The sequence below is a fragment of the Leucoraja erinacea genome, chromosome 7 (genome assembly GCF_028641065.1).
Source record: "Leucoraja erinacea ecotype New England chromosome 7, Leri_hhj_1, whole genome shotgun sequence".
Classification (NCBI taxonomy): Eukaryota; Metazoa; Chordata; class Chondrichthyes; order Rajiformes; family Rajidae; genus Leucoraja; species Leucoraja erinaceus.
The window spans coordinates 23847160-23861816 of record NC_073383.1 but is presented as its reverse complement, the minus strand read 5'-3'; the positions used below and the strand labels follow the sequence as shown (position 1 = coordinate 23861816).

Here is a 14657-nt window from a genome sequence, read left to right as displayed (position 1 = left end):
ATCCTGTTAATATATCGAGTATTTTGTGTTTTTCTACAGTTAAGATGTAACAGGGATATTGACTTACTCACGTTAAATGCAAACCTACACACAGCTAAAAGGTGCAATGTAAACATTCAGCGTGCCCACGGCTCCTTGAATGTCAATTAAAGACACGACTTATTCCCGAGAGACCCAATTGCAGGTGTTCACGTTGGCTGAGCAGTAAAGCATCGCAAAGCACCTCACTGCAAGGCAGGATACGGTCGAGTTTCCATAGCGGGCTGATTGATTTTGCACGTTGCACAAACCTAATGCTATATTTGGAATAGTGCCTGGTGTTAATAGTATCCTTCTCCCACACGGCTTGGGAGCAGGTTTTGCCCCCGTTCGGTCCCGCTGATGCACAGACTGCTGCTGTGGTCGCTTGCTTGCACATTGCACTTTCGCTTTTCCGAAGCTCCATCTCGTTTGTGCCGCTTCTGCATTCTGACGTCAAGGATGTGTTTTGCTCCATTCTTTCCAGGGTTCAGTGTTGGGAGGAGATTTTTTCCAGCTCCGTCAGAGTCAGCAACCAGCACTCACTGAGCCGATCACCCCGTTTGCTCGAAGTCTTTGCAGCTGCTGAGCCTATGATCTCCCCTGCCATGGTTGCGGCTCGTACCTCATCCCAGTCTTTGACATCAGCAGAATGGATCACTTGCCTGGATAAAAGGTAGGGAATGTAAACTGGGAAAGGGAATGAAGATAATGGGGAGGATGCTTAGTGGGCTAGACCCACTATGGATTCTTAGGCTTCTGGAGAAAATAAAATAAGGCAATGCGGTGATAACAAAGGCGTCTAATGATGCTGGAATTGCAATCGGAACGGCGAGGTTGGCAATCGAGTAGGGACCGAGGGATTGCTATACATTTTATTTAACACGAATATGTTATATAATATATTTTAAAAGGTACTTTCCCTATTTACTACATCAAACCCGATTAATTGAAAAACACAGCGCTTGTAAGAGAACAGGTTTTTTTTTTCTCTCGCATAATTGCATCCGGATCCAGTTAACATTTCAGAAGCATCGAATGTCTGTATGTCTGTATATTCACTTGAGAAACGACACTGACAGTTTATGCCAACATTGATCTCGGCGATTTTTGTTGACTACGTTTAAAACTGAACCACATGTTTTTTTATCAGAATAAGGTGACATGAGTTTGATGTCCTTATTCAACCAGGTTTCTGCGGAGACCAATGATGAAGAAACAGTTTAAATATGAAGTCCAAGCCCATCCTTCTCTACATCGAAGCGATGGTACTTGGTTCGTGTATTATTAATTACATTTTTTATCTATACGTGTAGCTAAATATTTAATCTGATTATAGTACCTCTGGAGTTCCCTTAAACGCTAACACAGGGTTACATTCTTAAAATAATTCTCAGATTCTTTAAAGTCGCATTCACGATATGGTCAACGCCTTTAATGATGGGTAGAATGTTACCATGTTACAATGTGTTTGATTTAAAAACACACGGGCATGTTTTTTTCAATGTTTATCCACTTAGCAGTAATGCCCAACTAGCAGGCACTAAATATTTTCAGCACATGAGCAGCATTACCAGGTTGTCTCTTGACAACTGACCTAAAAGGAACTTTAAAATTCACATACATTTGAATTGGTACATGGGCATAGTCCGTGTCAGTGACGTTAGACATGTTAGTTGAATTAAAGAGGCTTTTAGATAGGCACATGGATTTGTAGGGAATTAAGGAATGTGGACCATGTGCAGGCAGGTAAGATTAGTTTAGCTTAGCATCATGTTGACACAGACATTGTGGGCCGAATAGCCTGTTCCTATGCTATTCTATGTGAGACATTATCGTCACACTAATCCGAATGCCAATATCCTACAAGCTCTCACTTTCGGATGGACCATCTCTGTCTTGTCCCTTCCTTGACCTCCATTTCAACTTCCATGGATAAGTTGGTAACCATTGTCCACTACAGTCCCTGACTACTTTGAATCCACTTGTTTCCACCCAATTTCAGTAAAGGCATTCCATTCTCTGTTTCTTTGTCTTGAGACTGCCTTCCATACCAGTACTTCCAAGGCTTTCTCCTGAACTGTAATTTCCTTTACCCCAAAATTTAGAAGAATTGAAACTCTGTGTAATTTCTTTGACTTCTAAGTTAACATGCTCTCTTCCCAACAAGGACATGGCCCCCTCTGTCCTTGTATTCCTCCTTTTCAGCCTCCCCACTCAAGATATCATCCTCTATGATTTGTAACACCATCAGATACATCTCTGTGAATCATCCACTCTTCTATCTCCAACAAAATCCACACTCCATAGCAACTTCTGAAGTAACATCAGAAAATGCAGCATCTACTCATTTGCTTGGGTCATCCGAGGACCAAATGAAGCAGCAATTTACTTGCATTTCTTCCAATTTGCCATATTGCTTTTAATGCTCACAATATGGTTTCCTTTATTTAGGGCAAACCATTTTAGATCCGGTTACAGTTTTGCAAAATAACTCTTTAATTCATAAGGGTGACTCTAGCTCTAGTTAGCTATCACTTATTATTCTGCATTTAATTAATCTTGCATACAGCTCTCACTTAAATTTTTCTGCCTTTGATCTCCCGCACTATTCTAACAAGGCTCAATATAAACTAAAGCAAAAGTATGTCTGCAACTTGGCACATTTCAGCTTTCAGGATTAAGTATTAAATTAAACAATTACAGATGGTCTGCTATAACAATGCTTTATGTCATTTCTCCAGACAAGTAGACACTTTTATTGCAGTCTACATTTGCTACCATTTGTACCACTTCCCTGTTTCGGCCCTTTCATAGTACTTTCCTATCTTTTCCTTTGGCCCTCTCCTTTCTCTGCAAATTAAAATGTGTTTTATTTTTTAACAGTTCCCGCTTCTGAAAGGACATTTGGGTTGAGTTTTTAATATTCTTTTCTTTCCACAGATGTTGCATGATCTGATTTTCTCCAGTTTTATTTTAATCCTCTCATAGGGTGAGACTTAAACCCCTGTCTCACGATGCGAGTTGACCCACGAGGTACTCCGAGTTAAAACTCGTGATAATAACGTACAATTAATATAGCTGTAACGTCGGAACTCGTGGACGCAACTTAGAGACTCGTGGCGCTAACGGCAGGCACCCGCGAAACTTGTTAACTCTTGGAAAAATTCAAACATGTTTAAAGTTCTCCACAAGTAAAATGTACTGCTGAAGTTAAAAATTGAAACATTTGAACTTGTTTTAAGAACGTAGTGGCCCGTACGTTTACCTTAGTGTCTCGTGAGTCTACCGTGGGAACTCTTAAGTCCTGCAAAATTATGCGCAAAATTTCCAAAACAGATCTTAACATCCAACTTGTTTCATTTTTATGCAGAGTTATACTTGCTAATAACTTTTGTTAAGTAAAATATTGTGCCATTTGTTGGATACTTTGCTTAATGGCATGAAAGCCTTTTTATATTCTGGTACAAACGCATTAAGGGTTCTGCAATTGAGATCTGAGATGACCTTTCCCGTTCAGACACACAGCATAAATTTCAGACCTCCAGTGTAAACTTTGGAAACTATACCATTAACTTATAGGTCTACGACCTACCTTATTGAGATAGGAAACTCTATTTAAACCAAAAAAAATCAAAGACCCAATTTCCTGTGCCGTCTCAGAATTAGTGAGTTTGGGGATTCGACGATGAGTTGGTAAGTATTGTTCTGCACAATATAGAAGATAAAACGGGTAGGAAGGAACTGCAGATGCCAGTTTACACCAAAGGTAGACACAAAATGCTGGAGTCACTCAACGGGACAGGCAGCGGGACAGGACAGAAAATGAATAGGCGACGTTTCAGATCGAGATCCTTCTTCAGACTGAGAGTCGGGGGAAAGGGAGACGCGAGGTATGAAAAGGTACAAAGAACAAATGAATGAAAAGTATGAAAATAACAAATCCAAGCCAGCAACGATGATCAAGGAAAGGTGGAGCCCACAATGGTCCACTTTAGTCCTTTAATACGGTCTAAAAAGTATTTACAATGCTGAACGTAAATTCAATAAGATGGACGCAAATGAGTCGCACCATCTGTAGACGAGTTTGGGACCAGACTAGACTATCTGAGAATTAGAAGGGTGGCGACACGGTTTCTCACAAACAGCAGCACAAACCCGTAATTCCCTCTACAAACATTCATGGTTGTTAGGACAATGTGATCTCTCTAGACAGTGAGTGGTACAATTGTGCTAGTCTGAAGGAGCGTCTCGACCCGAAACGTCACCAATCCTTGATCTCCAGTGATGCTGCCTGACCTGCTGCCTGAGTTATTCTAGCACGTTGTGCCTATAGTCGGTATAAACCAGCATCTGCTATCCCTTTCTACACAGTACAAAGTTGGAATTCCCTCCGCAAACATTCATGGACGTTAGAGCAACTTATTCTATCTAGACAGGGAGTGGTAGTATTGTGCTGGAAAGAGATACCAAGGGATGCGGAGCTGTCGTGGTAAATGGTGGAAGTCAGCCTTGATCTATTGGGATGGCGGGGCAGGGTTTAGTGGCTGACCCATTTATGCCTTTGTCTTTTTGCAGCTTTACTGCATTGCCATTGAATGTGACTTTGCCTCCTTAACCTGGGAGAGAGACAATATCACATTTTATTTTTTTTTAATTTTAATTTTTTTATTATTATTTATTTCGAACAGAATAAAAGAATAAAAAGCAAGTGTGAAACAGCATACAAAAAAACAAAACAAGAATATTTATAAAGTGTCATAAACAATATCTATAAATAACTGAAATTATATGTATCCAAAAAGGAGCAGGAAGAAGCCAAAGCTTATTAATTCCCACCCCTTATTCAACTGCTTGTAATTATCTTATACTAATTTAGCAGCTATATGTACACCAGCCACTATATGTACACAAAATTATTTACATTTGAACACAAATCAAATATTTACAAAGCCATACAAAAAAGAAAAAAGAAAAAGATAAGAAAAAACCCTCATATACTATACAGTATCTTAGTCATATGATATTATATATCATATTACCCATCACTCTATAATCACCCTTCCCAATACAATCAGTGTAACAAATATCCCACTCACAATGACCTATCACATTGAAAGTCAACTTTAGCGAGAACCAATCTATGTTGGTTCAAGTGCTCTGGAAAGCGTTAAATGCTTGTTTTTTTGTCAAAGCTTGAAATTCTGGAAAGTCATTTATTATTTTAAAAGAACCAGTGGCTAGGCCAGCCGTATACTGAAGTGTATGGGCTCCTAGTCTAACAATAAATATTCACCGCAGCGTGAAGAAGGCAAAGACACAAATGCATTTTATTACGATGACGCGAGTCAACAGACAATAGGTGCAGGAGTAGGCCATTCGGCCCCTTCGGGCCAGCACCGCCATTCACTGTGATCATGGCTGATCATCCACATTCATTACCCCGTTCCTGCCTTCTCCCCATATCCCCTGACTCCGCTATCTTTACGAGCTCTATTTAACTCGCTCTTGAAAGCAGATAGTGGAGTCAGAGGATATGGTGAGAAGGCAGGAACAGGGTACAACTCAGCGGGCAGGCAGCATCTCAGCATCTCCGGTGGCGGGCTCCATGCACAGCTGTTTATCTTTACCCCGCCCCCCCCCCCCAGTTGATTGTCGCTCCCTTCAGTTTCCCAGGGGGTCGGGACGGGACTGGAGTTGGGAGGAAAAGGTGTGAGAGGGGGGGGAGGGGGTTTTGGGGTGACTTAGTACGGGAGAAAAGCGTACTGACTGTGTGAGCACACACCAAGTTAAATTAATCTCCTTTGCCTACATGTCATCCGTATCCCTCCACTCCCTGCATATTCATGTCCTACCTAAAAAGCCTCTTAAATGCTGCTGTCATTTCATCTGTCTACAAAGAGTTGCTTATTTACAAACCTTCATTCAGGGTTGGCTCGGGAAACGAACTTGGAACATCGCAGAAATGACAAGTAAACGGCAAACTTGTCATACCCGTGGGAACTCGGTTAAACTCTTGATCATACACTTGGAATCTCGTACACAACCATGAGTCTTTCACTCGGGGTACCTCGTGGGTCAGCTCGCACTGTGAGACAGGGCTATACAGCACACAAATGAGCTCTTTAGCCAACTGAGGCTGCACTGATCATTGAATACCACTTAAACAAATCCTACATCAATCCTATTTTGTTCTCCTCACATTCCCAGTGGGAACCACACCTCTGATTTCCATATAAAGTAATCTAGATTTCTGTAGTAATTCTGCAGTAAATTGTTGCAGCATTTGCTTTTCCTATAAATATTGTCAAATTTTGCATATTTTATCAACTTAAATTAATTTGCATCACTTTTACATTAGAATTGAAACAATTTGGAAGTAAGAGCAAAACCACATATCGTAGATATATTTTTCAGTGCAATATGCTTTACTGTGTATAAATACCACAGAAACTATTCAGATCCTAGCTTCCATATCCAATCTCAGCGTCAACTGTGGCTCTCATGTGAATTATGAGTTCAGGTTCTGCTTCATGATCTTGAACCCATGATCTTGAACAATTTAAGCTGATGCACCAGTGAAGAAAAGAAAGAGATTATGTCTTTTGAGTAATACATTCTCAATGGATATAAGGCATCTAAAAGAATTACAGTATTTAAAAATGAAGCATATGAGTCCCTGGCAGCGCTTTAATACATCATAGGCACATAATCATGTTCCGGCTGTTAAAACTGCACCCCGCAAACAGGCTGATGCCTATTCCTCATTGTAATAATGGTGACATTTCAAAGATACTGTATTGGATGCTGTAATAGACATTATAAATGTACATTTTTCGCTTCTTCAAACAATATGATAACAAAATAACAAACACTCCCCTTATGTTACTAGCCTAAGAGAGAGTATAGATGGCAAAATTGTTAATTTCTGAAATTAGTACATTTTAATAAATGTAACTCATTACTTGAAGTGTATTCCTAGAATTCAGCACCATCGGGCACTGAAACACAATATAAAGTTGAAGAAGGTTCTCAGAACCTTTAATAAGTGATTTCAAAATAAATCAGGTTATTCTATGCTCCTCGTGTTTGCTGATCATTCTGGATCTAAGGTTATGGAAGACTATCAGAATATGGGACACAAATGTGTGGTCCCAATACTTTAGCAAGGTGAGTACAATATTGTCTTCCTAATAGGGATAATTATCGTACATCAGTTGTGAATATATACTATTATAGACTGCAGGCAGGTTGCATTCCTTGTTGTTCTATCAGTCAACAATATAATATGGCCTGCTGGATGACGAGAGCCTGCTGCAGCAATATTGGGATTTATGCTCTTCTTGATTTATTTTTGTAACTAATGAAAGTCTGTTCATTAGGCTCAGGCTGTGATTTTGTCTTTTGTATTGTTCATTGGTTGTCTAGGTTCTGGAACATTGCTTTGATGTTTAGATCTTTTTTGCCACAGGAAGTGATCAGATTATTTAGTGCTTGTAAATTTACAATTCTAAATTCTAAATCATATTCTTTCTTCATTTTTAAACTTTGCGAGCTGACGACTTGATGCTGTGAAATCACACGTACAATGCACTTGATTATAAATTTCCAAAAATCACAACCGTCGAGAATTTTGATTTTGATCTTTGCCCAAGGTTCAGCATCTGCAACTCATGTAATTAATATTGACTGAAGTATATTTTGAAGCAGGCATTGTAAGCATTGATGAGAATTGGTATTTCAGCAGAAAATCCTGCTATTATGTACCAGTTCATTGGAACAATGCTAAACCAATAGACAAATGTATTTAACTTCGTAAATGCGCAGTATTCTCTGCAGAACTCTACATTTTAGGATGTTTATAAACTTCCTTATTGATGGATCTTGATGGTTTAAATAATGAGGATGATTCTGCTAAGTTATCTTTTATCATACCTTAAACTGAATATGTTTATTTCATGCCCGGTGATTTATTGCCATGGAAACAAAAAGCTTTGATTCTCTATTGTTTCCAGGGTATTGATTGATTCTTGACTTCATAGAACTGCTGATAAATCTATGTTGAAAGCTCTGTTCACAAAGCTGTCGATCCAAAAAATCTCAAGTTTGTTCTAAATAATATTTAATGAAGGTGTTTCAATCTATACACCTAATGTCATTGGGAATGTGATGATTGACAATTAATGCACTGTACAGTCAACTATAGAAGATGACACAACAGTGCAGTCCAAGGTCTTTATATTCAAAGCATTTATGCACATCAAAAAAACATCTTGTGTTTCATTAAGAACCAGTCCCAAATTAATTTGGCAAAATGTTGGTTCTGATAGAAGTAACTATGATAATAATCGACAGTGTAAGCCAAATGAAATGAAATGCGATGAACTTTTACATTGGAATTTTTTAGAGAAACTCGGAAGCCAATATTTTAGGACATGTGATTGATAATGAGGTGTTGAAATGGTAAAACAAGAATCCTAAAGGAATAACGGGCCAAAGAAAATAGGATGTGATGATAGTTATCTTTATAATTTATGGATGTTTAGAAATTTGCTCTCAAGCGTGCATTAAAATGATAAATTATGTGAGAAAGGAGCTAGGAAAGATACACAAACAAAAAGTGATTGTACTATTACGTGAGGGTCTCGTTTGTGTTAGGAGTATGAGGGAATATTTTTTTTTACTTGAAAGAACCACCAGTGGTGGAGAACAAGAGGTCATCCAAGGATAAAACAGTTCTGACTGGTAGGAGTGGAAGTCAGCTAAAGAGCAGAGCCCAAAACGTCGTGAGGCAAGTGGTTTGATATGTGGGAGGTTAATGACAAAAGGCTGTCAAGGTGAGGTAAGGGGAGAAAAATTGCAAGAGAGAAAGTCCAATGAACAGCAAGAAAAAAGAAAGAGTGAAAGTTCGGATCGGAAACTCAAACAATGCTAGTTGTAGGCCCAGGGACATAACTGCAGGTTTCATACACAATTCGAGCCTAACCTATCATTGGTAATGAATACGTCGTTGTAGTTGGAGGAATTGAGCAATGGAAGTCAGAAATATTGTAAGCACAATAAATGGGCAGTAGAAACAGAAGTATATAGCAAAAATGGACAGATGAGAACAAAAATGTTAGAAGGACAAAATTAAATGCATTAGATCTTAATACAGGGTGGATGAATTAATGGCACACATTATTATAAATGGGTATGAACTCGTCATTTTGGAAATGTGGCTGCAGGATGATAAAAGCTGTGCTGTAAATATTCTAGAATATTCATATCTACATATCAAGGACAGTCAACGAGGAAAAGGAGATGAGGTAGCACTGTTGATAGGGAGTGTTGGCTTGGCTTGGTAGAAAGAAATATGGAATTGGAATTAGTTTGAATGTAACAAGAAACTAAAGAGGTAGAAAATATTGGTGGGAGTTATTGGTTGAACAGCTGTTGTGATGTAGGGCAGTGAATGGACAATAATAGACAATAGATGTACAATGTGGATGAACATAAGGGTTTAGACTTCCTTAGGAAAAACTTGGAGTCATTTTTTTTAATGGTTAGAGCTTAGCAAATGTTGATGTTCAAAGTGATGCATATGACCTTGTACAAAAGTCACTGAAAGCTAACATGCAGCACAATTAGGAAGGCCTTTATTGCAAGAGAATTTGAGTTCAAGAACAAATATTTTAATTTAAAAAATTATAATTAGACCTGAGTGATACCACATCTGCAACATTATCTCATGACCTAAAAAGGACACACAGGTATAATACGATAGCTGCATTCCCAAGAAACATTATGGAAAAATGTGTTTTAAATCAAATGTGTCAATGGGGAAAAGGGGGTTTAGGGCTAGAGAAATAAAGTTATTTGGCCAAAGGTTTAAAAAATAATAATATTTTTTTCATAGTTACGTTTAGTTTTGTGACTGCTAAAAATACTGAAGATTCTGTTACATTGTTTAACATAGTTTAATATAGTTTCAGTGCACAAGTGTAGATGGATGCGGTATTCCTGCAGTAAAACTGACAGACTGTGTTCTTAAAAGACCACGGTGCAATGAATGATGTTTGATTATAAGCGTTCGGTATTCCAACTGCGCATGCCCAGGTCAAAGGTCACTATGCATAAATAGCCCTGGAAAGCAGTGGAGCAGTAGACCTTCATTTCTTCTGTTTTTTCCAGCTTTGATTCTTCTCGGTAACAAAATATTGCTTTCAAACTATGAAATAGTTGTATTTATTTTTCCTTTGTTAAAAGCTAAGATTATTTTGTTGTTTTTATTATGCTTTGGTGAGTGAGCGAGATCGTGCTTGTCCATGGTCGGTGTCGGGCCAGGGTCTGTTGAGTTGCTGTTGGGCCGTCCCCGCCCCCTCCAGGGTGTCTCATCGCTGTCCGGAGGCGGCCGGAGGTGTTGGGCCGGGCCGGGCTTGCACTTGGTGCGGGGAGGAGGCCGAGTTGCTGCCACGCTTTGTGTGTATCCCCGCTGGTGGCTGGTGCTCTGTTTCGCCTGCACCGGGCGAGTTGGCTGGCGGTCCCCGGCCCGTCGGGGAGTGGGGTTGGGCTGGAGTTGGCGCTTTATGTTTATGCGTAGTGACCTTTGACCTGGGCAGGCGCAGTCGGAAGCAGTCAGAATACCGAACTTGCTTATTGTAGGGAGGTGACATGGAAGAATCTAGACCTTTTTATCCAAGACAATTTTATTTACTGCTAGTCAATTTCCAAGTAACTTTTTTTAACTGGTTTTCTGATCCCTGATAGAAATTGTGTTATATCCAATTTAATAAACACTTAGACAGGTACATGGATAGGACAGGTCTAGAGGGATATGGGTCAAACGCAGGCAGGTGGGACTAGTGTAGATGAGGCAAGTTGGCCTGTGTGGGTAGTTGTGCCAAAGGGCCTGTTTCCATGCTGTAATACTCTATGACTCTATGACTATAACCAATTTGGCCCACATAATACAAATAATGTTCCATAATACATCAATCACTTTACATTCAATTCATGTGTTAAAATGAGTTCTTTTTGCCAGTCTAATTCAAGAAAACTTGATCCAAACCCTTGTTGCTGGAATCGATTCTTTATTCTGACAGCGCTGGATAATTCTTTAAACCTTCCAACACAGAGTTAGAAACTCTGGGGCAGGTTGAAAGAACTACAACTTTGGCATAAATGTAACACATTATATAGGTAAAAGGCAAGGATAGTACAAAAGGAGTGGCAAACTATGAACCAACCATTATGGTTTACCATACATTTAACTTATTTGCATTAACCAATCAACGAAATCCTTTCCATTGATTGACAACACATATAGTCACATGATTTTCCCTTTTCCAGCCCCTTTACAACCTTCTTCCCCTCTGTGGTTCCTTCAACCTCTTTGCTCAAAATCACTTTTTTCAATAAAGTAAAACCACAGATATAAAACTAATTCTCACAGAATACTTTTTTAGAATATACACATAATATAGCAATGAACACAACACAGACATACAAAACCGGATTTTTCACTTTTCGAAAATAAAGTTATTTCTAAAACTTCTGATTTAAACAAAGTCTAATACTTACAATCGTAATTAAACACAATACACTTCACAATTAATTCTTTAAAATCACTTAGTTAAAATACAGTTACTTATGGATTACAAAGATGGAAAGATGAGTTTACCCCATTCTTACAAAGTGGTAAAGACAAAGTTCTAATCACACAATTCCCACATCCAAGCTCACAAAGGCCATATACTTGTCACACTTGATAAATAATGCACGTCTTCAGTGGGGTGGAAACCGGATCTCCAATTAAAACCTCTGCTATCCGCGGAGGAAAAAATGTAAACTCTTTACAGACCCTCCCATAGCACTAATAGCATCTCCACACTGTAAATGGTAGCAACTCCACCACTATGCTGACCCCAATCGTTTGGCTTAGATTAAAACAGAGATAGATACAAGTTTTTTATAACAGCGGGTGAAGAAATCCTTTTGGAGAGAACCAATCATCTATTTCCTCGAGACCCTTTTTCAGACTGATAAACACATCTAAACAGCAAAGATAGAATCTCACAGACTAGTATCTACCCTTGGTGCCTACAATCCAACATAGACTTATAAATCGCCTTAATGCTACACCCAAGCTCTGAGATGTGTCACAAAGGAAGAAGGAGGTGCGCTGTCAAGGAGAAAGATCCCATTAACAATCTCTATTATAAACACCCAACCTAAACCAATTTACACCTTCTCACAACATGATTGTTGCTCCAAACAATAAAGAAAGATATGCCTATCCAGATCAGCCTTGGAATGTTTATGAAAGGGAGTCTGTTCTCCCACCGGGACATCTTTAGTTAGACTTTATTTGAACGGAGGCATGTTTCTGAAAAACGAACGCCAAAGCCTGCGCTTTTCTCCTCTGCAACTTAGAGAAGTTGACCCTAAGAACTTATCATTTGAACAAGGTTAAAATAATTTCCTCACATGCTATAACAGATGTACTTGCTAAAGAGGGAGCACAGTGAAAATTCATCAGGCTGGTTCCAGGAATAATGAAAATGAGGAAAAAAGAAAAATACCAGGTGACCTCAGAAATGTACAAAATTATATGAGAGCTGAACAGAGTAAATATGGGGTGCATGTTTCTCCTGGCTTAAAAAATAAATAAGGGTTTGGCCATTCAGTGAAGTGAAGATAAATTTCTTCACTCAAGAGTATGAATTATATTTGGAGCTCATATGACTAAGATCGTATGACTTCTCTAGGCCATATTTTATATATTATCTGGAGTGAATCAACTTGGCTGAAGGCAGACTTCTGAGATAATTGGGCAGGAGGAACTCAGAATGAATGACCTACTTGGCACTTTCAGCTGAGCATGTCGCAAATGCTTTGGAACTCGCAGCGGAGTCTCACCATTTTTGAGGCGAAGGAAATTCATAGAGCATCCTTCTCTGTGTGTTTGTTTAATTGTTCCTTACCTTTCATGAACAGATTTAGCAGAATGTTGGGCCGGAGTTAGCAGGGATCGCTAAACTAGAATCAAGGTTGGTCTGCTGTCTTTACTGTAATGTAAAGTGAATGAAATTTCAGGTCATGGAATTACAGACTATGGTGATGGAATACATTCTGCTTCTACTAATGTCTCAGTTTTTCGTTTAGCTTAGAGATACAGCATGGAAACAGACCCTTTGGCCCATTGAATCTATGCCGACTAGTGATCATCCATACACTAGGTCTACCCTACAAATTAGGGACAATTTACAGAGGCCAATTAACCTACAAACCTGCACGTCTTCAGTGGGTGGAAACCGGATCATCCAGAGAAAACCCTTGCTGTCCGAGGGAAAATGTACAAACTCTGTACAGACAGCTCCCATAGTCAGGATTAACCTGGTCTCTGGTGCTGTAAGGTAGCAACTCCACCACTGTGCTGCCTTGAATTCAATGCTTCATGGATGTCCGACGATAGATACAAAATGTTGGAGTAACAGCGGGTGAGGCAGCATCTCTGGAGAGAAGGAATGGGCGACATTTCGGGTCGAGACCCTTCTTCAGACTGATGTCAGGGGAGGGGGCGGGACAAAGATAGAATGTAGTTGGAGACAGTAAGACTAATTGGAGAACTGGGAAGGGGAAGGGGATGGAGAGAGAAAGCAACGGCTATCTGAAGTTAGAGAAGTCTATGTTCATACCGCTGGGGTGATGTTTTCCCAATTTGAGGTGCTGTTTCCCCAATTTGTGCTGGGCCTCTGACAATGGAGGAGGCCCAGGACAGAGGTCAGATTGGAAATGGGAAGGGGAGTTGAAGTGTTGAACCACCGGGACATCAGGTAGGTTAAGACGGACTGAACGGAGGTGTTAGCGAAACGATCGCCGAGCCTGCGCTTGGTCTCGCCGATGTAGAGAAGTTGACACCTCTAACAGCAGATACAGTAGATGAGGTTGGAGGAGGTGCAAGTGAACTTCTGCCTCACCTGGAAAGACTGTTTGGGTCTTTGGATGGAGGCGAGGGGGGAGGTAAAGGGACAGGTGTTGCATCTCCTGTGGTTGCAGGGGAAAGTACTCAGGGAGGGGGTCGGTTGGGTGGGAAGGGCGAGTTGACCTGGGGTGGAGATGGGAAGATGTGGTCAGTAGTGGGATCCCAAGTGGCAAACATGTTGGAGGATTATATGCTGCAGGTGACGGTTGATGGAGTGGAAGGTGAGGACAAGGGGGACTCTGTTCTTGTTACAATTGAGAGAAGGGGGAGTATGAGCGGAGCTGCAGAATAAAGAGGAGACTCTAGTGAGAGCCTCATCTATAATGGTTGAGGGGAACCACCGTTTCCTAAAGAATGAGGACATTTCTGATGCCCTGGTATGGAACACCTCATCCTGGGTGCAGATGCTGTGTAGACGGAGGAATTGGGAGTAGGGGATAGTCTTTACAGGAAGCAGGGTGGGAAGAAGTGTAGTCACGATAGCTATGGGAGTCAGTAGGTTTGTAGTAGATGTTGGTCAGCAGTCTGTTTCCTGTGATGGAGACGGTGAGATCTAGAAACTGTAGGGACATGTCGGAGATGGTCCAAATGAATTTGAGTGCCGGATGGAAATTAGTGGTGAAGTTGACGAAGTCAGTGAGTTAGCAGGAGGTAGCACCAATGCAGTCGTCAA

General features: G+C 40.1%; 1 protein-coding gene across 1 annotated transcript in view; it reads left to right on the top strand.

The window, feature by feature from the left end:
* Positions 1-63: 63 nt before the first annotated feature.
* Positions 64-14657, top strand: part of rapgef4a (Rap guanine nucleotide exchange factor 4a) — a 200261-nt gene continuing 185667 nt past the window's right edge. The window contains exon 1 of the mRNA XM_055637971.1: positions 64-694. Within this exon, the coding sequence (XP_055493946.1) occupies positions 612-694 (83 nt within the window). The 5' untranslated portion in view covers positions 64-611. The remainder of the gene's footprint in view (positions 695-14657) is intronic.